The sequence below is a fragment of the Triticum aestivum genome, chromosome 5B, assembly GCF_018294505.1.
Source record: "Triticum aestivum cultivar Chinese Spring chromosome 5B, IWGSC CS RefSeq v2.1, whole genome shotgun sequence".
NCBI lineage: Eukaryota > Viridiplantae > Streptophyta > Magnoliopsida > Poales > Poaceae > Triticum > Triticum aestivum.
In genome coordinates, this window is record NC_057807.1 from 362,554,110 (window position 1) to 362,582,108 (window position 27,999).

The 27,999-nt window shown below is 47.3% G+C and overlaps 1 protein-coding gene and 1 long non-coding RNA gene across 3 annotated transcripts; both read left to right on the forward strand.

Annotated features, from left to right (window-relative positions):
• Positions 1-5,526: 5,526 nt before the first annotated feature.
• On the forward strand, positions 5,527-11,182 carry LOC123111871 (DEAD-box ATP-dependent RNA helicase 22). 2 transcript variants are annotated; one of them, XR_006454844.1, is made up of 7 exons: positions 5,527-5,894; positions 8,383-8,670; positions 8,979-9,101; positions 9,464-9,891; positions 10,061-10,456; positions 10,700-10,852; positions 10,955-11,182. XR_006454844.1 is itself a non-coding variant. In XM_044532754.1 (7 exons), the coding sequence occupies exons 1-7, from the start codon at positions 5,589-5,591 to the stop codon at positions 11,039-11,041; spliced, it is 1,710 nt and encodes a 569-aa protein (XP_044388689.1). In that variant the 5' UTR covers positions 5,527-5,588; the 3' UTR covers positions 11,042-11,182. The 2 variants fall into 2 exon arrangements, 1 of the variants encoding a protein (XP_044388689.1); XM_044532754.1 differs by having other exon boundaries at positions 10,061-10,385.
• A 359-nt stretch (positions 11,183-11,541) lies between these two features.
• LOC123111872 (uncharacterized) lies at positions 11,542-20,827 on the forward strand. The gene is made up of 2 exons (XR_006454845.1): positions 11,542-13,579; positions 20,452-20,827. It is a non-coding gene; the product is annotated as an uncharacterized lncRNA (long non-coding RNA).
• Positions 20,828-27,999: the final 7,172 nt, after the last annotated feature.

Here is a 27,999-nt window from a genome sequence, read left to right on the forward strand (position 1 = left end):
GTCTTGAGCTTTTAGAGCTTGAGCCAATCCTTTGTCCTTAGCATTTTGAGGGGTCCACATTCCTAATCCATGCCATGCCAAACATTGAACTTTCCTGAAATATTCATCTTGAAATGGCATTAGTTCAATGAGCTATATGTTGTTAATCATTACCAAAACCACCCAGGGATAGTTGCACTTCCAGTATCGTTCCTGAAGGCTCTGTCGCAGTGTTCCCTCTTCTGTCATCTTGCTCCGGTTGAAAACATGATCTTCCGGATCGAGCAATGGTGGCTATCCGTGGTCGTATCCTTCTGGGAGGCACCGCTTTGGAGTCCTGGCTTCGTTGTTGTCCGACTCGCCTCTTTATTGCGGATGCTCATGGTGGAGGTCTCCATCGGCTCCAAGCGGTCTGACTTGCTCATCTGTAGTTTGCTTGGTCGTTAGTGGTGTGGTGTGTTGGTGCCCGACACCGTTGTATCTTGCCTTGGGTGTGTGTGTTCGGTGCGGTGGTGGTGTGTGTTTGTATTGGTCTCTCGGTTGTAACCAGTGATGGTTGCTTTATAATATAAAGCGGGGGAAACCCCTTTTCAGTAATCCCTTTTGGTAGAGTTGCTGAACTTATCTGCAATACCTTGGCGACTTGCTCTACTTACATGTGCCACATATGCGACCGCTGGTGCAACTGGGTTGGGCGAATATCGTGGCGCAGACACCCCACCTCCGGAAGCGGAGGCAACAGAAAGCGTGTCGGGCAGGATGATGAACGACGAAGAAATGGCTGGCGACGATGGAGGACAGAGTAGGGCATGAACACTAGAGCGGTGCGGAGACACCAAGACGAGAGCGGCCACCAGAGTTAGGGTTGGGCAGCAACACATACAACGTGTCGAGGGCGATGGTTGTGCCACGGCCAACAAACATCAGGGAGAGAGGACACTCCATCGAGGATGTGGCACGGTTATCGAAGCTAGGGTTGGGCGGCAGAGATTTGCTGCTACAAAGCACAGTTGAGGTCGAAGATCGTGACTTGCGAGGGGCAGGACCTCATGACATGCGAGGGGCAGAATGTACGTGATGATGATTTTACTTTGGCACACCATTAAGTCTGTGCCGTTCGATTGGTGACAGACCATCCAAGGAATAGATAATATGGGATTTAATTACATGGATTACATCATATGACAATGGTTGTCCTGTTACAATAAGTTGGATGTCCCTAAAAAATGTAAGCTGCTTCTTTATAAATAGTAGAGATAGAGATAATTTTGTACCCATCCTCTCTCACCTGATATCAGGAGTCTCGTGTGCTCACGGAAGAGGAGAGATGGTTGCGTAGAACTCTGAAGCACATGGTACTTGGATTAGCTTCCCTGGAACGAATGATTGTGAGACAACGGTCGCGGTTGAGATGGCTGCAGGAGGGAGATGCCAACACCAAGCTCTTTCACCTGGTGGCCAATGGACGAAAGCTGAAAAACTTCATTCGTGCAATCTCCGTGGCAGGAACCACCATCACGGACCAAGCGGCCAAAGAGGAGGCTTTTTTCGAGGCATACAGTGAACTGCTGGGGAGTTGTGGGTCACGTGAGCACACATTAGACTTGGACTATCTGGGCATTGAGCCAATCGATCCGGCTGACCAAGATTTGGTCTTCTAGGAAGAGGAGATTTGGAAAGTGGTGAAGGACATGCCCTCGGATCGCGTGCCCAGGCCGGACAAGTTCATTGGTATTTTCTTTCAGAGAGCATGGGTGATTGTGAAAGGTGACGTGATGGCAGCGTTGAACAAGCTATTCCTCAACAATGGGAGAGGACTTGGAAGGTTATATCAGGCCCTTATCACCCTGATCCCTAAAAAGCCGGAGGCTTGCCATATCAACGACTTTAGGCCGATCTGTCTGGTTCATAGCATTCCGAAGTTAGCATCAAAACTGCTTGCATCTCGGCTATGCCCGTGCATGGGAGAGTTGGTGCATGCAATCCAATCGACGTTCATTAGGGGCTGAAATATCCATGATAACTTCTTGCCGGTCAGGCAACTTGCGATAAATCTTCACAAAAGGAAGACGAAGGGAGTGATGCTGAAGCTGGATATCTCGCGCGCCTTCGACTCTTTGTCCTAGCTGTTCTTATTTGAAGTGTTGCGCGCCAAGGGTTTCTCGAGCACTTGGAGATCATGGATTGCTACTCTGCTCAGGACGGCAAGTTCGAAAGTGGTAGTTAACGGATGTGCTGGTAGGAAGTTTATGCATGCATGTGGACTGAGGCAGGGGGACTCCATCCCGCCCTTGCTCTTCGTCATTGCGATGGATGTTCTCACTGCTATGGTAATGAAGGCCCAGGAGATGAAGGCAATCAGCAAAATCCCCAGCTGCGCTCTGATTCAAAGGCTCTCTCTATATGTTGATGATGTCGTTATGTTCATAAGGCCATGGAGATCGGATCTGTGGTTTGTTCAGGAGGCACTCAGAATCTTCGGGGAGGCATCGGGTCTCAAGGTTGACTTCGCCTAATCCTTGGCCATTATGATTAGATCGGAGGATGCAGAGGAGGAACTGGTGGCAGGCCCTGCCATGGAAATTGGAGACTTTCCCCATCAGGTACCTGGGGCTGCAGCTGGGGATCAAACAACTCTTGCGATCGGAATGGCGGCCTATTGTGGATAACGTGCTAAAGATGATGCCAGGCTGACAGAGAGGCCTTGTAACCAGGCCCGGGCGCCTCATTCTGGTGAACCAGGTTGTTCGTGTTAGGCCCACTCATCACCTGATCGTAGCGGAAGCCCCGAAGTGGGCGCTGGAGAGAGTGGACAGGGGCTGTCGCGCGTTCTTCTAGGCAGGGACGAAAGAGATTCAGGGCGGCAAATGCGCAGTTGCGTGGAAATGGGTATGCCGGCCCAAACAGCTGGGAGGTCTAGGCGTGGTGGATCTATACAAACAGGGGATAGCTCTCAGATTAAGGTGGGAGTGGTTGAAGCGCACGGACAGCTCGCGGCCTTGGCAAGGTCTCAACTACGACACAGACAAGCAAGTTATGATGGCTTTCGACAGTTTGGTCAGATGGGAAGTTGGGGAAGGCTCTCGGATTCTGTTCTGGAGAGATCGTTGGGTCAACGATTCATGCGTGAAGGAGATTGCCCCGTTACTTGTCAAGAAGGTCCGACAACAGGTGGTTAACAGGAGGAAGGTTAAGGAGGCCCTACATTTACATGCCTGGACACAAGATATTGTGGGTGAGATGAATACAGAGGAGCTTTTGCAGTTCATCCGACTGTGGGAAGTCTTGGTGCAAATGGAGCTTGTCCCCGACACCGAGGATACCCCGATCTGGCAATGGGATGCGAGCGACAAGTACTCGGCAAAATCTGCTTACAAAATGATGTGCGAAGGGGGAGTCCGATTCCAATGTGCCTCGGCTGTCTAGCGTAGTTGGGCCACACTCACTTGTAAACTCTTCATGTGGCTTGCCCTTCAATACAGAGTATGGACATCGGATCGCCGACAGAGACATGGACTGCAAGACCATAGCTCGTCTTGCTTCCTATGCGACCATTAGGAAGACAAGGTGGATGATATCCTCCTGCAATGTGTTTACGCGAGACAAGTGTGGTTTCTGTGCTTCAGGCGGATTGGCATCGACCTAGGATTGCTACCGACCACGGAAGACACGTTAGGAGACTAGTGGGTGGTTGCCAGAAAACGCATCGACAAGAGATGCCGGAGAGGATTCGATATACTCTGCACGTCCGTCTGTTGGAACCTTTGGAAACAGAGGAACGACAGGGTATTTCACAACAACAACATCGTCAATGAATGAGGGGCGGCCGATTTAATTCATCAAGAGATCATGCTCTGGGCATCGACGACAGGAAGAGGAGAGCAATATGGTATAGAGTAAGGGCCGAGCCGGCAAAATTGGAGGCCCCGTGCGAAATTCTAAAATGGGCCTTATCTCACTAAAAATCACTACATAAACAGAAGTATAATAATACAAAGACTATAATATCTTACATAACAATGGGAAATATCGTTCTAAAAAAAACAATTGGAAATATCAAGAATCATACCTATTCTTGGTTGTATAATCTTCACTTAAACAACATCATTATTTTTAGTATTCTTCTCAATACTAGACACCTAATAGTTCAAAAGAATAAACTACACGATTTTAGCAGAAGTAAATAGTGGGCTGAAATTAGAACTCAAAATCAAGGGCTCACGGGATCACCGGTTATTGACGCGATGACGCTTAAACATCGGAGATCGAGAGATAGTCTCAATTTTCCTTGCCTTCAGGTGAATCAGGTCCTCCATGTCGGTTGTCGTTCGGCCGCTCTTGGTCATGCCCTCGGTCCTCCAGACTCCTAAAAAGGAGTTGCCGCGTTGGAACGGAACCGCTCATCTTGACTGGGGATTCGTGAGAAGGAAGGAGGACTGGAGTCTAGTGGAACCCTAACCTGCTGCCGTGCCATGTCGATGGCCGCCAGACCAAAAGAGGAAGAGGCGCCTCGTCGCTTCGCTCGTCTCGATCGATCGCTGGACGAGGCATACGCCCCGAACGGAACATGGCCAAATGGAAGACGGAAGAGGCCCATCTACATAGGTTAACAGGGGCCAGATGGAAGACATAAGAAGCCAGACAACATAGGCCCAGATACTGTTTAGAGGAGTACCGCTACGTAAAAAATGTGAGGCCCTGAAAGGGGGGGGGGGGGGCTGTGCGGGCGCACAGGTTGCACCCCCTGGGTTCGGGCCTGTATAGAGTAGTAGCCTAGTGTGTGGAGTGGTGGGGTGGATGTGCCTGCCATGTGCGGCGGTGCATATCGTTTGTATTTCTTGTGTATAACCCTCTCTTTTCTATAAAACTCTAAAAAAAGCTTTAACTGGCGGTGTTTTTTGCTGCCACCGTTTATTAGATTTTTGCCGTGCTATCATTGGCGTCAAGTTTTGCTACAACCGAAATCAACAGTTGGAAAAAAAGCTTCAACTGGCGGTGTTTTTTGCTGCCACCGTTGATGAATTTTGCTACAACCTTTAATCAGGGGGTCCGGCGGGGGCGCTGGACTGCGAGCGGCGGGGCGCGCGACTGCAAGCTGCCGGAGCTGCAACCGGCGACTGGTGTTGCCGGAGCCGCTACCATCACCAGCGAGGGGAGCTGCAACCCAGGGGCGAAGTTTTTGCTGCATGTAGATCCCGGCGAGAAACATGAGAGAAGATGGCGGAGACCGGCGGCGAGCGCGGCGACCGACGGCGAGCGCGGCGACCAGTAGCGGGGGCGGCGGAGAGAGAGGTCCAGGTGACGGGGTGACGGCCGACGGCCGGGAGAGGAAAGGAAGAAAGAGAGGGGAAGTCAACGCGGGGAATCGGACGGCTCCTAATTACGCGCATCAAACGGCTAGGGCTGGACCGGCTGAAACTGTTCGGCCGGCGCACCGGCGCCTAGCATCGCCCTAGAAATAATGAGGTACACAACTTAAACAAAAAACATTTGTAGGTAAACACGTAAAAATTCGAATTCGCGAACTGTGGTGAACCTCCTACATCGCGTAGCCAAAATGTCGAGTGAACTGTGAACCTCTCGAGTTATCCCAAGTCGCGAACGACACGATGGCGCTTAGCCACCTCCGCCATGCGCCGCTCGCTCTCCGCCTCGCGCTCCCGTCCATCGCCTGCTCCTCTCCCGCCACCCGCCGCCTCTTACTCTTTGCGCCGGCTCGCCCGTGGCGCCTCCTCTCTACCGCCTCGAAGCCGCGCTCGCTCGCCACCTCCGCCGCCGCCGAGGCCGACAACACCAGCGTGGGCACCGACGGCTTCTTCGCCGAGGACAGCACGTCCTGGAAGTCCCTCGGCATCTCCGACCGCCTCGCGTCCGCCTTGCACGGCACTGGGCTCGAGAGACCCTCGCTGGTCCAGGTAACTCTTGTTGCACCTCGCCGCTGCCGGTCTCTGCACAGCGCGTGCTCGACGAAATGCCTGAGCCCGCGTTGCAATGTTTTCATATACCTTTTCAGCGTCAGCTTTTCAGTTGGTAGATCGAACCTCCTATATGTGTCTTCATCTACAGTTGCCGTATAGGGATGATTTAGCCTGGTCTCAGTTCATGTGAAGTGATCGAGCAGTCTGAGCTTGTATTCTTCGAGTCCCAATGTTAAATAACCTATCAGTCCACTCCCTGTCTCTTGGAAACACGGAAGTCCTTTCTAGTGCAGAATTCATGTGCGCTGCTAGCTGTTGTGAAGATTTTAGCTTTCTACATCACATGCCTAAACTATATGTGGTGATTAGTTTGATAAGTAGCTGTGGATGCCCCCTACCTGTTCTTGCTCGTGACGGATGTCCTCCAACAGCATATCAAGTAGGATGGAGTGATGATGCACCCTCTGGTTGATGGCACCTCACCGCTTGCCCTTCAGTACGCCAATGATACCCTCATCATCATGCGAACTGGGTTGGGTGTGGTTAGGCGCCTAAAGGACATCTTGGACGACTTTGCGGTCGCGCGACGGGGCTGATCATCAATTTTCACAAGAGCATGGTGGTGCCCATGCATGTTCAGGAGGACGACCTACACGACATGGTTCAGGTGCTGGGCTGCGGCGTTGGGAGCTTTCCTCAAGTCTACCTCGGTCTGCCGCTCTCCAACCACAAGCTCTCAATGGACGACTTCTTCCAGCTCATCGCCAAGGCCGAGCGCTACCTCTCCGGCTGGTGAGCGCAACCGCTCTCCTTCGGAGGTCGCCTGGTGCTGCTCAATGCTGTGCTGGATGCGTTGCCCACCTACGCCATGGCGGCGATGGGGCTCCCTCCGTCGGTTCTCCATGCAATCGACGCCCTGCGTCGCTCCTTCCTTTGGACCGCGTCGGGATCCCAATGCCTGGTGGCCTGGGATAGGGTGGTCCGCCCCAAGGAGGAAGGCGGGCTCGGAGTGTGTGCACTGCGGGTCCAAAACCGCTTCCTCCAGATGAAGCTGCTATATCGCCTACACTCGCGTCAGGACGTGCCCTGGGCCCGCTGGGTGTGGACCGAGCTCGGACGCTCGCTGCTAACCCTGGTGTTGGCGTCCTCTCTCCCAGGCCCTCACTGGTCCTCCCTGGACCAGCTCATGCCGGTGTACAGAGCGATATCCCGTGTCTCCATCGGCGGCAGGTGCACCACCGCGTTCTGGCTGGACTCGTGGCTGCCCGGCGGTGCTCTGTCTGTGAAGATGAGCTCGCTTTTCTCCCACACCACCATGCCCGCGGTTTCCGTCGCCCATGTCGTCGCATTTGGCCCCGATAGCGTGCTTGTACCCCGTTTGAACCATGCCGGCGCCCTGGAGCGCGGCGCCCTGCTGCTCATCCTTCAGGAAGTGGGCCTGTCGGCAGCACCCCATGAGCGGACCCTTCGCCGTGGCTGCGGGAAGGGCGCGTTGCTCTCCTTGGCCGGCGTCTACCAGCTCTGTCACTTTGGTGGAGTGCAGGTGCCCTTCATCGACTTCATGTGGAAGAACTACGCCCCCAGCCAGGTCCGTTTCTTCGCCTGGCTCCTGGTTCAGGCTCAGATACACACAAGAGACGTGCTCCTGCGGAAGCACATCATCGCGTCGGCAGGCGCTGGCTGTCCCCTCTGCGCTTCGCCCCTCGAGACGGCTGATCATCTCATCTTCAGCTGCCCCTTTGCTCGTCGGTTCTGGGAATTTGTAGGTCTGAATCAACCGGATGTTGCCTCCGTCAGGTCGCTCCACCTGCTGTCTCCCCCATGCTCGGTGCCAATGCGAACGGGACCCACCTTTCTGCTACTTTGCTGCTGGCAATTGTGGAAGCGTCGGCAACACGGTTGTCTTCCAGGGTGTGCCGTCATCGATCCCCCGGCTGCTGAAACCCTGCAGGGAAGACGCCGTGCTGTGGAGGGTGCGGCTGCCTGTAGCTCTCAAGCCAGCAGCTGATGCCTGGTTAGCCTGCTTTGCATGCTCTCTGCCTGCCTAGCTTAGGCCCGATCTTGTGTTCCCACCTCTCTCTACCCCCGTCTCTATTCCCATGTTGTACATGCTGCTCATCTGGGCGTTTGGCCCCCTTTTAATAATGATAAAAAAAAGTAGCTGTGGATGAGAAAATTCAGGCGTTGTAGCTCCTTGTAGGCCTCTTTTAAGATTAAGACGTCGTAATCGAATCAATTGCTTGTCTTTGCAAAATTACTGACATAGTCCTTCTACAAAATTACTGACAACAATTTAGCTAGATGAAATTGGATTCAGTGTTTTATTGTGCCCCTTCTCCAGTTTGCGTGTCTGGTGCTAATGTACTGTTCTTGCTGGAACTTGTGTGCTAGTAGAGTTCCATATATTATTCTATATTGCTTTTGTTAGAGCATTGTGTTGCGACAAATGAATACTTTCCTAAAAATGTCAACTGCTGCAATGCAGGCAGCTTGTATACCACATGTTCTTACGGCGAACGATGTAATTGTTGCGGCAGAGACTGGCAGTGGCAAAACACATGGTTACCTGGTTCCACTGATTGAAAAACTGTGCACCAAATCTTCCTCCACAGAAGATGGTGATTCTGAAAACATTGCTGTGAGAACAGATAACATCGTGTTGGTTTTCTGTCCTAATGTCATGCTGTGTGAGCAAGTTGTTTCAATGGCTAATTCATTACTGGATGTATCTGGTGAACCACTTAAGCGCGCTGTTGCAGTTTGTGGGCCAAAGGTATGGTCTGCCTTTCTGTCATATATGATACAGTACTTGATAGCATGGTAAACTCGTCACATCTTCTTGTTTTATGTATGGATAATATGAGACTACTTACGTCACATTCTACAACTGAATGTCTGTTTCAATACTTCATCATTTCTGTAGTGGTATATTCCCCAATTTACACTTTGGGTCTAAGGTCTTAACTAAACATGGGTCTTTAGTTATGTTCATATTTCTAAAACACTGTTACATTAATAAAACATATTCTGGCACAACATCTGCTTATTTTATGTTTTTTGATTTATATTGTATCTTCACAGGGTTGGCCTGCAGTTCGCCCAGATATTCTTGTAGCCACTCCAGCCGCTCTTTTGAATTATCTATTCGATTATGACCCAGAGAGGAGGCGGAGGGAGAAGTTCCTACGCAGTGTAAAATACATCGTAAGTACTCTAGTGGGACTTTTTTTGTGTGTGCAGACATCAGGTTGCCCTTTTTAGACATCTTTGGCATAGCCAGATTAGAAATCTTGTTGTTCCATCCTATCTTTTATTTAATCTTGAGTTGCTGGATATACTTGGCAAGGTTAGGATAGAATTTTGTGCTTTCCTGCAACTTGGAGAAGAAAGCATTTTGAATGGTTTCAACTCTCAAGTTAAGCTGTAATTTCCTGTGTATTTTTTTCTTGTTTCTTATCATTTTCTGCATTTGCATTTCTGTTGGCCTTTCTGTCTTATAGCAAGTGTTTGAATTACAGTCTTTAACCTCAAGACAGGGAGTCCTAAAACTAGCTGATTTTGAACAGGTATTTGATGAGGCAGACATGCTACTTTGCGGAAGTTTTGAAAATCAGATCATTCGTCTCATCCACATGCTGCGGTTTGACGAGAAGTTACTTTCAAGGGCGGAAGATTCTGGAAAAGAAGTACCGCTCGAAGGTTCTGATGAATATCATGAGGATTCGGGTTCTGAGAGTGCTGAAGTTAGTGATATTGATGATGAAAATGAAGATGGTCATATTCAAGATGGAGCAGTCAAGGCGAAGAATGCTCATGTAGGAGCACGCAGGGATTGGAGAAGGGTTAGAAAAGTTTATAGGCGCAGCAAGCAATATGTCTTTGTTGCTGCCACCCTCCCTCAGAGTGGAAAAAAGACTGCTGGTGGTGTGCTGAAACGTATGTTTCCTAGTGCTGTGTGGGTTAGTGGTGCTTATCTGCACCGTCACAACCCTAGGTATGCACTATGTCTTACAATAAGCTAATATTCTTCCTCTTGGACAGATTTCTCACTATTGCTGGGTTTGTTAGTCGCAGTTTTTTTCAAAAATCCCATATTTGTTTCTTATTGTCCCTTCCTATTCGCACCTTCAATACATTTGATACACAGTGTACCATATATGCAGACTGGAGAGAAGATGGATAGAGGTTACTACTGATACACAAGTCGATGCTCTTCTGGATGCAGTAAAGTATGGCCTGAAGAGTGAAGTTGACCCAGAACTTGGTCCAAATCGAACTATGGTGTTCACGAACACCGTCGACGCTGCTAATTCAGTCTCTGACATATTGCGGAGAGTTGGTATTCCATGCGTTTTGTACCACCGTGAGAGCTCCCTGGAGGAAAGGACAGCCAATTTACAATCTTTCCGGGAGAATGGTGGCGTGCTCGTCTGTACTGATGCTGCCGCTCGTGGGCTTGACGTGCCAAATGTATCACATGTTATTCAGGTACCGTTCGACCTCGCCTCTTGAAATGTCTGCATGTCTGGCGCTGCACAGCTGTTGCCTGTCTGTCACAGGTAACATTGAACTTCCTATCGTATCTACTTGTGGTGTCAGCACAATACTTCAAAATCTGTACACATGATGGCGCAAAAAGTCATGCATTATGCACAGCTGCTATATATGTGGAATACTAGTATTCTTAGAAAAATGTTTATAGTTATTACTACTATGAAGTCTAAACCCTACGTTAAGATACTCATGCTCCTTTGCATCATCTCATCAGAAGTTCTTTTTAACGCTTCTACCTATACCTGCAGGCGGAGTTTGCTGCTTGCGCTGTCGACTTTTTGCACAGGGTGGGTCGCACAGCTAGAGCTGGCCAATCTGGAATAGTGACTAGCCTATATACAGATGCAAACCGTGATCTCGTGAGAGCAGTTCGTCAAGCGGAGGAGCTGGCCCAGCCAGTGGTAAGACTCTTCTCTGTTCTACTCATCATCATGTCACGCAGTGTTACTTCGTGTTGTACGGAAATTCTTACAGAAAATAACCTTTTTTCTTGGTATAATCAGGAGAGGGCGTTCAGTAGAAAAAGAAGTTTCCGCAACAAGTTGAAGAAACAAGCTCGACTGCGCGAACCTGCAACGTTGCTGTCTTGATTTATGACTTTTCTCGCCTTTGATGTGTAGAAACAAGGAGTTACTCACAGTCTTGTGTTTTTCTAGTGGCCTAGTTCTGCCATTTCATTTTGTACTGTTATAAGATTCAAGACATGTTCAAGTGCAATTTTCTTTTCTCAATCTGACCACACATGCCTAAGAGTTGGGTATCTTTTTTGTGTAAGTGTCAAAAAAACATTTTACATTATGAGACGGAGGGAGTATCATATTATGATGTAAGAGACGAGCAAAATTGTATGTAAAACTGATTGGACCTTGTTTGCCACCATCCAGCCGTGTTGAGAACAATCAGCCTTGTAGTAGCTGACAGATAAGCTTGCTGACAACTATTCAACATGCCTGGTGGTAAAGATAATATGTAAAACCTATATATGTAAAAAATATTGAAACTTCCCCAAAAGAATAACCTATCGAGCTGTCGCTCTCGAAAAAAGATGACACATACACTTTATACAGTCACGCTAAAAAGGTGTTATGTCATCTGTCCACCGCGCCACCCGCATGCGGTTACAGGTTTTTCCATGCCACGCTATTTGTTGTCCACGTAACGCGACCTAAAAGGTTGTTCCCCTCATCTCTCATCTCTCCACGCCTCACGACCTACCTAAAGGCGAGGGCGCCGCCGCCGCAACCCCGACCGGAGATGCTCCAGCGTTTTGACGCGCACGGCCGTCCCCCGCCGGCATCTGCGCCCCGTACGCCGGCATGCTTCGGGATTTCCCGGCTTGCGTCGCCTGTGGATCGAGGAGCGGGAGGCCCGGAGCGCCTGTCATCCTTCAGAAATTCCCCATGGCAGAGACGGTGCGATGGTAGCTGACTTATATGGTCGGCCTCTGTCGATGTGTAACGGCAAACTGGTCCGGTGAGTTGATCTGACTGATGGGAAGTACGGTGCATCGCCGCCCTGCTCCGGTAAATGTTCTATGTAGACTCCAGGCAGGCAGTATAGTTCTCGTAGATCTGTTCGAGGAGCATCCCTCTATGGCGTTGACCGCCACAGATCTGAAGGTACCGGTGGGCGACTCAGATCTGCAAGGAGACGTGCGGACCTCCATTACTAGACCCACGGCAAGTGTCTGATGCATGCTATCGGCGATGTGATTCAGCGATGTAATTTTGTGCTAATGATGCGGCTGCGGTGGCACGTTGGCCCGGATCTAGCTTTCTCATGTACCCATCCCTGCCTGGTGCAATTGTTAGTGATGCCGCTGCAAAGCCCGGCCTAGATCTGTTATAATATATGTTGGTCTTTGCTGATGAAGGCAGGAGTCTGCTCAGATGCGTGATACAGGAGGATGACCTCGGCTTGCAAGTTTGTTTGGTGTGCATTGGTTGTAGTTATACTGCCTCGAGGGCCTTGGAAGCACCAGGATGATGCGATGGTTGCCAGAGGAGATCAATTGCTTCACTTGAAGGTTGGGCAGGCCGTTGATAAAACAGCACCAAGTTAAGTTGAATGTTTTGTCGATAAGTCAAGTTACTAATTGATTATTATGTCTGACGACTTAAACTTGTCTGTGACGGCTGTTCAGGTAATTAGTTGAATTATGTACATTGTGCTGCTAGCCGTTGTACAATAATTATTGGGAGTTATAATGTGTACCATTGAAATTTTGTTGTATCTGCTATACATGTCTATTATTTCAAAATAAGCTTTTCATATTCATGATATGCAATTGTAATATTTATCATGGAAATTTTTGGTGTGCACTGTTTGATTAAACGGTGGCTTAGAAATTTATACAACTAGCAAATTTAACACAGAACAATATTGCTATCATACAATTGTAGTATTTTATATGAGTAGCTATTGAGCTAGTCATGGACACGAGTGCGTGGAAGTTAGCTATCCAAGTGCTAGAACCATGAGTTGGTTTCGAGACCTTATGCGTTTCAGCTCTACCCTACACCAACTTGTACTAAAGGCTCTGTTGTTGTTGTTACACAATCATCATAATTTCTATGTGTGCAGCCACTAGATAGTTATTATGTGAAATTTCTAGTGTATATCATTGCAAATTTAGTTGTACTTGCTATCGATGTCTATAGTTCTATATTGATGAGAAAAATGTTGTACCGATTCATAATATGCAATTCAAAATCTCATCATCGAAAATTTTGTATACATCATTTGCCAAAATGATGGCTTGAACATGGTTACTTGTTATTCATGTAACTAGCAGAATTAACCACAAAACTATACTGCTGTTGTACAAGATAATGATTGTGCAGTTATCATACATTTACCGTTGATTTTCTATGGTATTGATTTTTTTTGCGTTATGTCTATACAATTAGTTGTACACAATTAATTTTTCTATACCAGTACGTATGAATTATCTTTCTATACTAGTAATGCCTAGGACCACCTCCTACCACTAATTTTTTAATCGGTTGAGCAATAGTACTCCATTATACGTCCCTATTTCTATAATTGATTTGTTCATCTGAGAACTTTATTCTGCAGGTACGCATCGGACTCGATGCCCTTTATCCCTGCGTAACATACAATTGAAGGTATGCTCAATGGCCTTGTTGAATTCCTTGGCATGCTACTTATGTTACTTTATGCTGAATTATAAAAAAATGCACGTTGGCTGTTCTCTTGGTACACCAAATAGCCTTTGTAATCTCATCCAATATCCCTCTACAAATATAGGTATGGGTTTAATTGTAGCTATGGTTTTTTACTCACACAACCTAAGCTATTAGTTTTGTGGAGCATATGCTCGTATATGGTGTTGCTTCGAAAATAAGGCTATGTATATGACACAACACACCATAATTTCTCCTGCATCAAATGAGCTACACTTCAGAGCCAAATCATCTGCATGCATTAGACGCACCTTCTTCATCACCTCCAATATTTTGCGCACACTCATATCAGCAACAAGTATCAGCAACATCCGTGAGTACTCGTGGACATGGGTTTTGAGGTGGAGAGTGCATATTAAGAGATGTGAGGTGCTAGGAATGCTGAAAGTTTGGGACCGCGGTGCTTGGATGCATGCGACACAAGGGGGCATGGGAGCATTGGCGGTCGAGCAACGGGGTTGGGCCAGGTAACGACGCAGGGGATTTATAACCATGGCGTTTGGGGATGGCTATTTGGGGGGAGGGGGGGAGGATCAAGTACCATTTCTTTTCCCTTGGTGCTAGGGCTATGGGACTCAGACCCAAAGGATTAGTGGATTGGGTTTGGTAGGATAGTTGCCAGCTATAACAATAAAAAATCGGATATTTTTGGATACGTCTGGGTAGTAGGGAAACCATGTCTATATCCATATCCAATGACTAATGTCATCTGACTGTGCCTGAAATTTCATTTCAAACTCCTCCATTTGGTTGGAAAATGTGTACTATCTTCAACCTTACCCACATACTTTGGCATTTATCTTTTGGGACTGGCTAGGGGTCGATTTTTTTGAAACGTCCGACGTGAATCCAATGGCTAGATGGCCTTGTTCGACCTCCCGATCTCATCCACCAGTTGAACCGCTTGGCTGGCAAGCGCACATGTACCAGCCTTGCCACCCCATCCCCCCCTCACTGTCGCCGCTCGGCCATCCCTCTAAACTGGCGAACCACCAAAATTTTCTAGCAAGCCTACACCTTGAACCGTCTGTTTTGGGCTCGCAACGGCTCATTCCTTGCCAAGGCCGCCCTTGCCGGCGTACCTGGACCTTGCTTTGCTCGCGACGGCGCCACCGACCTAGTTGGCGGCCTTGGTGCTCCGCGTGCCTCCTTCGTTCCCAATGCAAATCGACTGACCCAAATTTGAAATTTAGGCAGCCTACTTCTAGCAAAATTGTTAAAATCAATTTTATACTAAAATTTGTTTGAATATAATAAGTGCACATGATTGAGAATTTCTAATTATGAAACATTTCTACCTCTGCACTCACGTAATATCTATCCTAAGGATATCCTATTGTTCCATATTTTTTTTAGTATAAAATAATGGTTAGTTGTCAAATGCTCCCTCCGTTCCTAAATATAAGTCTTTTTAGAGATTCCACTGCGGACTACATACGGATGTATATAGACATATTCTAGAGCATAGATTCACTCACCAGCTCCTGCAACTCTAGAATTTGTCACTCCACAAGCAGGTGATGATGATCGACTTGATGCTAGGTGATTGGAGAAGAACCACCTCCTTGACTCGTGTTGTGCAACCTCGATGTCGAGTTACAGTCCTCTAGCACAGGGGAGCTGGGCTTCTTCGCAGAATCTGAGAGAGAAGGCGTGGCAAATAGCCATGTGCGAGGGAAGTGGACGCGGTGGAACAAAACAAGACATGGGATCTCGTCGATCTACCACATGGCCGTCGACCAATAGACCTCAAATGGGTCGATAAATTGAAGAAAAATGAAGGTACAAAGCATGACCGGTCGACTGAGGTTTTGTCCCGTAGGCCGGCATTGACTTTGAGGATGTCTTTGCGCTTATCGTTGACGTGGAATGCACTTGGCTGTTGGCCTATCACTCACATGGAATCCACTCCGGCTATTGCTTGCTTTGGCTGCCTAGGAGGTGTGGCTCTTACCACCACATGGACCTTAAATCAGCCTTCTCAATGGAGAATTAGAGGCAGAGGTTTATGTGAACCAGCCACCTGGCTTCATTGTCGCTGAAGAATAAAGAAGTTTCGTGGCTACGTAAGGCCCTCTATGGCCTATGGGAGGCTATGTTTTCAAGGCGTCCAGGCGCTTTAAGGCGCTGGGGGGGCGCCTCAACGCCTAGGCGCTCAAAGCGTGAGGCGAGGCGACGCCTTAGACACTTATTATTAGGCGCTAGGGGTACTAATATGGCAGCCATGAGTGGACATGTAACTGATTCATACCTTGAATTTCCTGGTTGTTGAGCCCACATAGCATCCATTCCTCCCATCTTGTTTCCCATTTCTGCCTTCCACAATAGAAATCTGCATAAAGATGAACATATATCATATATGGTTAAAACTAAACTTAATTAATAGATCACCATTGGTAAAAAAACAGAGTAGATGACAGAGCAAGTGCAAAACAAGATGACAAACATGAGTGCATTACATATTACATAAACTTGGCCGGAGAGGGGGATGGCCGGCGGAGATGGATCTTGGCCGGAGAGGGGAAGGGCCTGCGGAGGAGGAGCTTGGCCGGACAGGGGGAGGCCGGCGGAGGAGGAACGGATCTGGGCCGGCGGCGTGAGAGACTGAGAGGAGAGAGCTCCTCTCTCTTTTCCCCTCGATTTGGAGTCACAGGTGTGTTCCCCTCTCTCTCCTGCCTCTGTTTACCCCCTCTCTCCCGCCCAATTTCTCTTCCCTCCCGCCAATTCCTCTTTCTGGCGCGCGCCAGCTGCTGGTTCCCGCTCAACCTGCCCGCGCATGTCCAGGGCGTCCAAAATCAAGCAAAGCGGCGCCTTGGACGCCTAGGCGACGCCTTGGACGCCTCAACAGCACAAGGCGGACGCCTTAGACAAAAAACTAAAGCGACGGCGACGCCTTGACGTTCGCGAGCGCTCTGACGCCTAGGCGTCGCCTAGGCGACGCCTAGGCGACGCCTTGAAAACATAGCTGGGAGGCACCGTGAGCTTTGAACGCGGCGCTTGACTGCATGCTTAAGGGCATTTGCTTCAAATAGAGGGCGTCAGCACGTGATCTACCAGCGCATCTTTGGTGGTGAAATTCAATCATTGTAGGCTATGTAGATGATCTGATCATCTCTAATTCGCCCAAACGAGGACTTGAGAGCTTCATGCATGAGATGGAATCAAAATGCTAGGTGAGTGACCTTTGCCTACAAACAACAACAACAACAACAAAGCCATAAGATGGGGTAGGCTAGAGTTGAAACCCATAAGATCTCGCAACCAACTCATGGCTCTGGCACATGGATAGCAAGCTTCCATGCACATCCTTCACCTTGGAGAAATGATGGTTGCAATCTTGCTCACACTCCAATGGAGCAGCCTTATGTTGTCCAGCACAGACAACAAAAGAGTTGGACACTACGAAGTACCGGTGGATTGTTAGCTATCTTGTCCACACATGGCCAGACCTAGCCTTTGTTGGGTTCGAGGGTTCGTCAGTCGATTCATGAAGCGGCTCATAGGGAGCACATGATGGCAGCGAAGTGAATCTTTCGCTATGTCATGGGCATGATCTACTATGGTTCACGCTATAACCGGAAGACAAAGGAGGCACGACTAATTGGTTACTGTGACAGTGACCTCGCCGGTGGCATTGATACCAAAGAGCACTAGTGTTAAATTGTTCTTCCTCGGCAACTGCTTGGAGTTGGCAATCTCTCAAAGCTTGCACATTCTTCCTGTGAGTCAGAGGCAGAGGCAGAGTATGTGGCAGCCACAACTGCTGCAGTGCAGAGGATTTTGCTTGGAGAAATCTGCCCTGGCTTTAGCCAAAAATCCAGTCTCCCATGAGCGCATCAAACATGTTGATCTTCGATTCCACTTCTTTAGATGGAAGCATCAGCCCCAGCCACATCAATACTTCAGACCAACTCGCTTACATTTTGACAAAGTTGCCAGGGCTAGTAAAGTTTCAAGAGCTGCGTGCCAATTTTGGATACTCAAGTAGATACACAAGGATTACTGAAAAAGGCTTTCGCCCCGCTTTATATATAAAGCAAAGATCAACCATGGTCCAAGTACAAACGCACCCCACGACAACACACGCACACACCCAGGGTGGGATACATAGGCGCTGAGCGCAGCAACACCACCCCTAACACTACAGGAGCAATCGGGGTCCTCCACCATGAACACGCCACCGCGAAGAGATGGAGCCGCATATGATGAACCGTGTGCATCAAGGCAGCGCCTCCAAGAAGGTTATGACGCCAATGCGCCGCCACCACCCGACTCGGGGGTCAGAGTTTCCCTTGGAGCAACACGATGACCGATGGGCCGCCGCCAAAGGAGCCCAGCCGCCGTCGTGAAACAATCCGAACCACCACCATGAGCTACCACCACGCTGTGACAGCCCACATCACCGCCGAGACCCCGAGGAGCAGCCCCGAGTCGCCTTGCAGCAGCTGCGGCACGCCGCCGAAGACGCAGCGCGCCCTGCGGCCATGGACGTTCGACGCCCCTCCACCCCTAAAGGAGCAGCCTGGCTGCCCGCCACCCCGCCACCACCTTAGCCAGGCTGCCGCCACCACCCACACGCCTTTCGCCGCCATCGCCCAGATCTGGGATGGGGGGGACCAGATCTGCCGCCAGCGAGGCCCCCACCCCCCGGAGCCCCACGAGTCACCGCAGGGAGGGGGAGCAACACCAACGGGACGCTAGGCCGTCAAGGGGAGGAGGCAGGGCCCGGGGAGGGACCGACGCCGGCGCTGCGAAAGGTCGCGCCCCGCGATGTACACCTCCAGCGCGCGGGAGAAAGAGGCCCCGCCGCCGCCTACGCCACGCGACCTTTGGCCGGCGACGCCACCGGCGGCGGCAAGGGGAGGGAGACCGGGGCGGGGTTCGAGAAGAGGCGGCGCTAGGGTTGGCTCCCGGAGTTGCCTGCTGGAGCGACTCGGGAGCGACTCACGCGAGATCTATCGATACACAAGGATTAGTGGGAGAATGTTAGAATAATCCTTGTCCTGTAGTATAGTAGTATAGGCTGGTTAGTTTTCCTTAGTAAAGATAAACTTGCTATCCTGTAGCAAGCAAGTCATCGTCGTTAGCACCAGGCTGTCACTGTGCTGTCAGGTACAACCGTTAGTCTATAACAGACCATGTACCTCGTATGTATATACTCCCTCCGTCCGGAAATACTTGTCGAAGGAATGAATGCATCTAGACATATTATAGTTCTAGATACATCCATTTTTATCCATTTCCGTGACAAGTAATTCCGGACGGAGGGAGTACATCTATGCAGCATGAACTGCAGTGCCTTTCAGCAGCCTAAAAATAGAGTCCAAAATAAGAAACTGTGCTCTTGCTACTAACACACATTGTGACTTTCAGTAGACCACCATCAATTTTTGTCGCACAAGTGTACACCAGTTTCAAGGGATGATCTGACGTATCATGAATAGCATACAAATTAATATCATAGGAATGCTGGAATCACAAGTATAGTATCACACCATTCAATTCCATAATATCATCACATTGGCCCAGAGGTTTCATCTTTTTTATTATCGTATAATAAATGCAACCAGATCCAAAATTAACATTAATTATTTGGATGAACATCACAACTCACCGCAAGAACACATGATGACCAGTAGTTCACTATGGCCAAGACTCTTTACCTGATTAAGATGCCCTTTACCCTCTAAACTATGTTCTACCTTACCATTAAGCTTCACTAAACTAATGGCTGTCAAACTTGCTGTAAACTTGGACCCGAGGGCCACAGTCAAGGCTTGATGATGACAACAGTACCACACCTTAGAGACAAGGAGAAATGATAGCTAGAGATCTGATATTTATCCTATTATCTGCTTTATTCCTCTATAGGCTGTCTTTATACAGAGGTCTGAGTGGCTAACAATGCCAAAGTACTGAATTGATGGTGCTACCAGCATGCTTCTGGTCAACTAAAATTTTCAATTACGTGAACTGGCACGTGTTCATCAAGGTTAGCATGACAGGTTTCCGTTCACCGGGCTATTTGCTCGCATAGAAGGTGGAGCTACTGAACCCTCATAGAAGCACTAAGAAGCTTACTAAGGATGCGGATAAAATCTCAACGGAGTACGTTCATAGAAGCACTACGAAGCTTACTAAGGATGCTGCCTTTATCCTAACTATGGGTTGCTGCCCTTGCTACATACATCCCTGCCACAACATATTGGTCTTGCATGTCTAGTATTGGTCTGGGTCAGGTTGGGATGATCGTATGGGCATCTCTGCCATATGAAACAAATACTCCTTCTGTTCACAAATATAAGGTGGTTTGGATATTTCTATATGGGTTACATACGGACTGAAATCAGTGAACAAACACACTAAAACTTGTCTATATACATCCGATTCAGAAACAAGTTAGAACATCTTATATTTGTGAACAGAGGGAGATGCAAGTAGTGGGCTGTCACTTCCAGTTTGGGTCAGGTTGGGATGGTGGTATGGATAAAACAATTAAGTTGGTTGACAGGAAGGCCCAACTAGGTCCTATGTATAGTGTGCTGTATAGTGCAGCGTACGGATCAACCACAACTTGTTTCTACCCTGGGAATCCTTCATTTTATTTTTGCATGCTGATGCATATGCAATTCTTTGGTGCTATCAATCCCTGAAACCACGAGCATAACAAAAGAACTGAACAGTAACTTTGAAGTACTAGGTTTTAAATTTTTCTTTGCTCGTATCCCTACCGTCCATTTTACCGTTCCCGTCACCTGCAACAAGAGGATTCAAGCAAGTTAATTATGCTGCAGGGCCTGAAAAACTAGAGATGGGAAGGATTTCACAGAAGAAATTCGAGACTTTCAAGAGTTTTTTTTTGAGGCATTTCATTATTTAGAAATGATGTTATTCAAGTGTTAACATACACATGTTCCAGGATCTCAACATACTGTTTGGGAGCAGAAAATGAGTAAGCCAAACATTAAAAAGTATGCCTTTAAATCGAGGATAGGTTTAATATGTTTTGTTCAAAGTCAAGTCACTACTTTATCTCCAGACCTATAAACAATAGGTCTCAATTCGGGAGGAAGAACCGGTATTGTGGTCAGCCCATGGTATGTGCTGCTGCAGTGTAATCTAGGTGTATTGGATGATAAAACATGTATATGAAATGTTTAATTTTGCTCATCTGCCTTAGTCCTATGTTCTAGAATGACAATCTACACCCAAAGACATGCCTGCTCATATTTAGACCAGTAGTAGTCCCTATACTGCAACACTCTGCACTTTTCTTTTATCCGTGTTTGCAGAAAAAAAAACATGTGCTTCTAATTCTCCAGAGTTCACTGCGGTTCATGACAAAAATTGTGTCTCCAGTATGCTAATTACAGATGCTATAGACGTAGCAAAAGTCACCTTGAACTAATTTATCCAGCGGATTTTAAATCAGATACGTCAGATCTGGGACCCATTAAGGAATTTACGGAAGCAGATGAGGAGATTTAGAAATCTTACTGTACTGCCCTCGGCCGCGCAGCCTCGAGTTCGGCCTCGCGTTCGAGCCGCTCCCTCCGCGCCCTGTCTTCGGCCGCCTGTCTCGCATTCTCCTCTTCCTTACACCTTGCGCAGTGTTCCATGCCCCGACGCACGCTCAGCGGTAGGGTTTTGCGGCATGTGACGCAATACCAGCTTGCCGAGCCTTCCGCATTCCCGGTCTTCCCCGCCTTCTCCTTTCCCTTCCCCGCCTTCCCCATGGTCTGCAGATCTTGGTCTGGAAGCTTCGGTAGTGGAGAATTGGGGATGGTCCCTGTGGGAACGGCGGGTAGAGAGATGGTGAAGCTGGGAAGGGGTGGAGCAGTTACGGTAACACCGTTAGTTAACACCGTTAAAGTTGAACAATATTTTGTACTCCCTCCGTCCCAAAATAAGCTCAACTTTAGCTCTAGTACAAATTTATACTAGGCTCAAGACACTTATTTTAGAACGGAGGTAGTAACAAATACACAGTACATTTGCGGGTAGATACAACATTTTTGGGAGACTATCCCACCTTCGATATGAAAAAAAGATTGTTTAAGAATTCATTCGATTAATCAGTTAGGACGTTGATAACGCCCGCACATGTGGTGAGAGCAACACCCGTCCACACGCCTACAACACACAGATTGCGCCATGTCACCGTATGCATGATTAAATCCATACACAGATTAGTTTTTAAAAAGTTTTATCTTTTAAATAAAAAATCCGATTAAAGATCTGTTTTCATGATTAAATCCCTCGTGATGAGATCTTTGAAACTAGATCTCATATCCATATGTTTTGATGCCCTTTTTTTGGGTTAAAAGTTGGCATGTCTATTGCACATGAATTGCCATGGTGTTTACACTGAAGTTGTCATGGTATGTTTCAGTTATTTTTTCTTCTACCTTTAAAAGTAATTTTAACATATTATAAAACGAGAATTAAGAAACTAGACTTGCCATGAATCAACTAAAATTGCCATGATACATGCACTTAAAATTGCCATGGTTCATAAAAAATTAATTTTCATAGTCAAAGTATTTGGAATTGCCATGGTCAAAATACTAAAATTGCCATGATTTATAAACTAAATTGCCATGATTTATAAACTAAAATTGCCACACGGCAAGTTTAGTGTAAACACTGGCAACTGCAGTGTATGGCAACTTTTGACCCAATTTTTCTTTCATCGAAACATATCAACATGAGATCTATTTTTGAAGATCTCGTCGAGATTGATTTAATGATGAAAACGGATTTTTGATTGGATATTTTAATTAGGAGACAAAACATTTTTAAGCCAAAATTCAAAAAGATTTCCGCTGATGTCATCTGTATTGACGTGGCAAAATGAATGGTAATGAAGGCATTTGGGCCATGTTGCTTCGTGCCACACGTGTGAGCGTTATCATTTGGGATCAGTTAATGGGCCAGTTAATCGCTACTCGTAGAAAGATTGATTCGAATAGCACCTACTCGCCGCGTTAACTTGCCACGACGATTAAATGGCCTGTCAGACCTATTAATTGGTTTTCAGGCCGATTAATTGTTGTTGGTCCGTTAACTTGTGGGCGAATAAAGCCTAATTATTTGGCCGATAACCCCACCCAGCCCCCTCTTGCTCCTAAATAGCTAGAGTGTGGCCCTCGTCCCATCCCTCCTGCTTCTCTCATCCCCTTCCGTCCTAGATGGCGGTTGGGCAGGTCCTCCTCAGCGCGCTGCGTGCCGCTTCCCCTCATCTTGTGTGTGACGTAGCTTCCTCTCCTCCATCGGTGCGCTGCTACCCCCTTCTTCCCATGGATGCTTAGGGCATTTCCAACGGCAACCCACAAATTCCCCTTCACATCTGTTCGCGGACAGGGGGACCAGTTCGCGGACACGGAAGCGGCAGGGCGCCATCCAACCGTAGCCGCATACATTTTCACAACAATTTGACCCAACTGGATGAATCGTTCAAACAAGTCTGAATTTCATATAAACAAGGCCGGAATTCATATAAACACACCAGATTTCATATAAACATGACCGATTTCAGTACAAATACATCAAAGTGATGCTAGGCGGGCTTTGGAGTATAATTAATAGCTAAATGATCGCTGAAGCCCGTTCCCCGTGTTCGGCCATGAACCAAGAGAACGGAAGCTTCGCATTTTCCAGCTCCACCTCGACGCTCTCCAGCTCTGCCTCCATGACCTCCGCCTTCGGAGGCCCGGGAAGTGAAGTTGTCCGCCTCCACGTCACCGCCAAGCGACTAATCTACCGAAGATAGTCAGCCCACCAAGCTTCACATCGATGGGAGGGAGGAGCGGTGGCCTTCCCGGGACACGAGCGGTGGCGACCTACGTATCGTGCACTACTTTTCCTCGCTGTCGGTGGCGTCCGTGGACGTGCCGGTTTCTTTGTGGTCATGGCGCCGAGGCACGCTCTCCTCATCGTCGGTATCGCCGAACAACGCCTCGCCCGCCTCCTCCCCGCACTCCTTGTGGGCGGCCGCCACCCACTGCTGGTATCGCCAGTGGGCGAGGCGAATCTGGCGGGCGGAGCGGTAGGACTCGAGCAACGCCTCTTGCTCCGCCAGACCCACGTCCGGCGCGACCGCCCTGCCGGCGGTGACCTGCTCCTCCGCCTGCAGATGCTTCTGGCGGAGGTTGTGGTTGTAGTTGCTACTTGGTTATGGCCGAATCTCATGAAGGTTTCCTACTTGGTTATGGCTTAAACTCTCACACTTACCGTGTCTACAATAATTTCACCCGAAAGGTTGAAGAGACGGTAGATGTGAAGTTTGATGAATCTAACGGATCGCAAGTAGAGCAATTGCCAATTGATGTAGGAGACAAAGACCCTTCGGAAGCAATCCAAGACTTGTCTATTGGCAAGATTCGTCCAACGGAGGTGAAGCAGAGTACCTCGTCCGTCCAAGTGGAAGCTTCCACCTCACGACAAGGTGAACCAAGAGTTGATACAAAAGCATCCACAAATGGGACACACCAAAATGAAGAAAACGAGGAAGTACACCAAGATGAACATCAACAACCTCCTTCTCCACCACGACAAGAGAACGACAACGTCAACAATGAAGAAGGCCAAGAAGAAGAAGAAGATGAAGAAGATGTTCCTCCAAGATCCAAGCAAAAGCTTTCACGAGTTCGAGCAAGAGTCGCCAAAGACCACCCCGTCGAGCAAATCTACAATGATATCCAAACTGGGAGAATCACTCGCTCTAAAACTCATTTGGCTAACTTTTGTGAACATTATTCATTCATCTCTAGCATTGAACCTATGAAGGTTGAAGAAGCATTGGAAGATCCGGATTGGATACATGCCATGCATGAATAGCTACACAACTTTGAGAGAAATCAAGTTTGGACATTGGTTGAGAAGCCCGAGAACAACCACAACATCATTGGTACCAAATGGGTGTTTCGCAAAAAGCAAGATGAAGATGGACAAGTAGTTCACAACAAAGCCCGTCTCGTCGCCCAAGGCTACACTCAAGTCAAAGGTATGGACTATGGTGAGACATATGCCCCCGTTGCTAGACTTGAGTCCATTTGCATCTTACTTGCCTATGCTAATCACTATGATATCACCTTGTAGCAAATGGACATTAAAAGTGCTTTTCTAAATGCTGAAATAGAGGAGGAAGTTTATGTTAAGCAACCTCCCAGCTTTGTTAATCCTAAGAAACCTAATCATGTTTACAAACTTCACAAAGCTCTTTATGGTCTTAAACAAGCTCCTAGAGCGTGGTATAAATTCTTGACCAAGTTCCTTATTGAAAAAGGCTTTGAAATTGGAAAAATTGATTCTACTCTTTTTACTAAAAGGGTTAATGGAGAACTATTTGTGTGCCAAATCTATGTTGATGATATTATATTTGGTTCGACTAACCCTCACTTTATGAGAAATTTGGAAAGCTAATGTCGGAGAAGTTTGAGATGTCTATGATGAGTGAACTCAAATTCTTTCTCGGTTTGCAAATCAAGCAAACTAAGGAAGGTACCTTTGTCTCTCAAACAAAGTACACCATGGACTTATTCAAGAAGTTCAATATGCAAGAATGCAAAGGTATGACTACATCCATGCCTACTAGTGGACATCTTGATTTGACCAAAGATGGTGAACCGGTTGATCAAAAGGTTTACCGCTCCATGATTGGTTCATTGTTATATCTATGTGCCTCTCGTCCCGATATTATGCTAAGTGTGTGCACAGGGACGGAGCCAGGATTTGAGCATAGGGGGGCCAAGACAATGGCACATGAGATTTTTTTACTCTTATGTTAACCTCCTTTACACCAATGTCTTAACAGAATTAATCCTCCTCTTAAAGTCATAAGAGAAAAAATAGATAGGAAATCTGAGCACTAATAGAAATTTAATGACATAAGAGATGTAGATTTGTGAAATTTTATAGTGGCATAATTTTGGGATTAGGAGTTTGTATATAAATTAAATATTGGTCCGGCTATTACCTTGGACATAGAAATTATAAATGTTTGGAATTAAATCATTCTTGCTTACCTCATGACATCAATAAAAATCTTTAGACTTACTTTGTGGATTAGGCTGCTCCCCTTCGCTAGGTTGCACGTTGTTTGCACTGGCATCATGTTTTGACGGTTGAGAGCTTGAATCAATTCCACTTTCTTCCTCTTCATGTCTACTGTCTACACAAGCACAAATAAAAAACAGAAAATGTATAATTGATTTTGAATGCCTACAGTCTGTATGACTATATATCTATGATTTGTCAAGCACAAACTAAACTAATTTGAATATAAACTGCCTTTTTCCGCTCATGTTTTTGCCTCTCATCAGTGCGTTAAGCCGTCCGGCAACGTGTCTGTGGTCCGTAGATTGACCCTCCCTGTTCCGGCGTCCCCTTCCCTTCTCTGCTTCTTGGTGGTGGCGCGGCCGCGAGATGGGAAAGATTCGATCACAGCAATCGGCGCAACCGCGCGATGAAAAGATCTGATCGCAGCAGCCCCTGGCGGCTCGGAAACAAAGAAGTTAGCAGCCATATGTGCGTGCGTGGTTCCACGATGGCCTTTTTCCAAGTCGAATGGCTGCTAATATAATTTTATTAGCCCACTGCAACTAACATCCACGATGGCCTGCTTAGGCATTCTTAGCATTGGGCTGTACATGGGCTCGGGCTGCACGTTAATTAACAGGCTAAAGAGGGATAGGGGGGGGGGGCGAAGCAATCACGATCAAGTGCACAGGCAAAAAAGATCAGCGAATAAGTCATACCTGTAAGGGACGAGGCAATCGTTGGGGGGGGGGGTCTAGCCCCCCCTCGCCCCCCTGCATCCGTCCCTGTGTGTGCATGTGTGCACGATATCAAGCGGCCCCTAAAGAATGTCATCTTAAGGCTGTGAAAAGGATAGTGAGATACTTACTACACACATCAAATTTTGGCATTTGGTATCCTAAGAGGTTTTCTTTCAATCTTGTTGGTTACTGCGATTCGGACTATGCCGGAGACAAGGTTGATAGAAAGTCCACTTCGGGTACTTGTCAATTTCTTGGTAGATCTCTTGTGTCTTGGTCCTCCAAGAAACAAAACTCGGTATCCTTATCCACCGCCGAAGCGGAATACATTGCCGCTGGTTCATGTTGTGCTCAATTACTTTGGATGACCTAAACTCTTAAGGATTATGGGATATATGTGAAACATGTTCCATTGCTTTGTGACAATGAAAGTGCTATCAAGATTGCTCACAATCCCGTGCAACACTCTCGAACTAAGCATATTGAAGTTCGTCACCATTTCATTCGAGATCACGTTGCCAAAGGGGACATTAACCTTAAGCATGTTCGCATCGATAAACAATTAGCGGATATATTCACCAAACCGCTTGATGAGAAAGTATTTTGCCGTTTGAGAGATGAATTGAACATCATTGATGCTTCAAACCTGGAGTAGGAACTCCATTTGGATACATGCAAGGCATGAGCCTTTGACTAAACCTTGATATTTCTTTCATGTTGCTATTCATATGTCTTGGATATATTTGCACCCTTTCATGTCATCTAACCCTTGTATGTACTTGGATGAATCTAAATCTATGAGATTGCAACCCACTCACATCTTGATCAAATCTCTACATCACCAAGTCCCTACAAAATGGTGGTTGAAGACAAGGAAGCACGAAACCCTTTCAACATATCCTTGACAAATTCTATATTGAGCTTCATGATTGTCATTTTGGATACACAAGTGCTTTTCCTTGCAAGACTAACTCATGTAGGAAGATGAACTCAAATTCTAAGTGGAGCTCCCAACTTTTGATTAGCTACATCAATCTTGAGCAACCCACACAAGTTCAACTACATGATCACGATCAACACCACCACCCAAGTTATGTTATTCCATCTTAGAGAAGCTTTACTCCAAGTCATGAGTCAAAGAAACTCAACAAGATGTGAATACATCAAAATGCTTAAACGAAAAATGGTAACCCCATTTTGAGCTTAAACGATGAGTATGACCTATGATCAAGTGATCTCACTTGACTCCTAAGTCAATATACTCTAACATAGGTGACATTGTCGCCGAGCAATTCTAGATGAAGTTCTCTTGTGTTCTTTTTCTGTGCTCTTGCATTTGTGTCATGCATATTTGTTTCCCCTTTCAAAAAAATCTTCATCTAGATTTCTTTTCTGTTTCTTTTTGTTCTGCATTCCCTGCATCCAATTCCTTGCAAATCCTTGTGATATCTTACTTGTCTAGCGAGCTGAGGTGACAAGTGTTTTCTCTGTGATGAACTCGGTCACATTGGTCTGTTGTTTTTGGTCCAACCGAATTCATTCGGTGCAACCAAAACACACAAC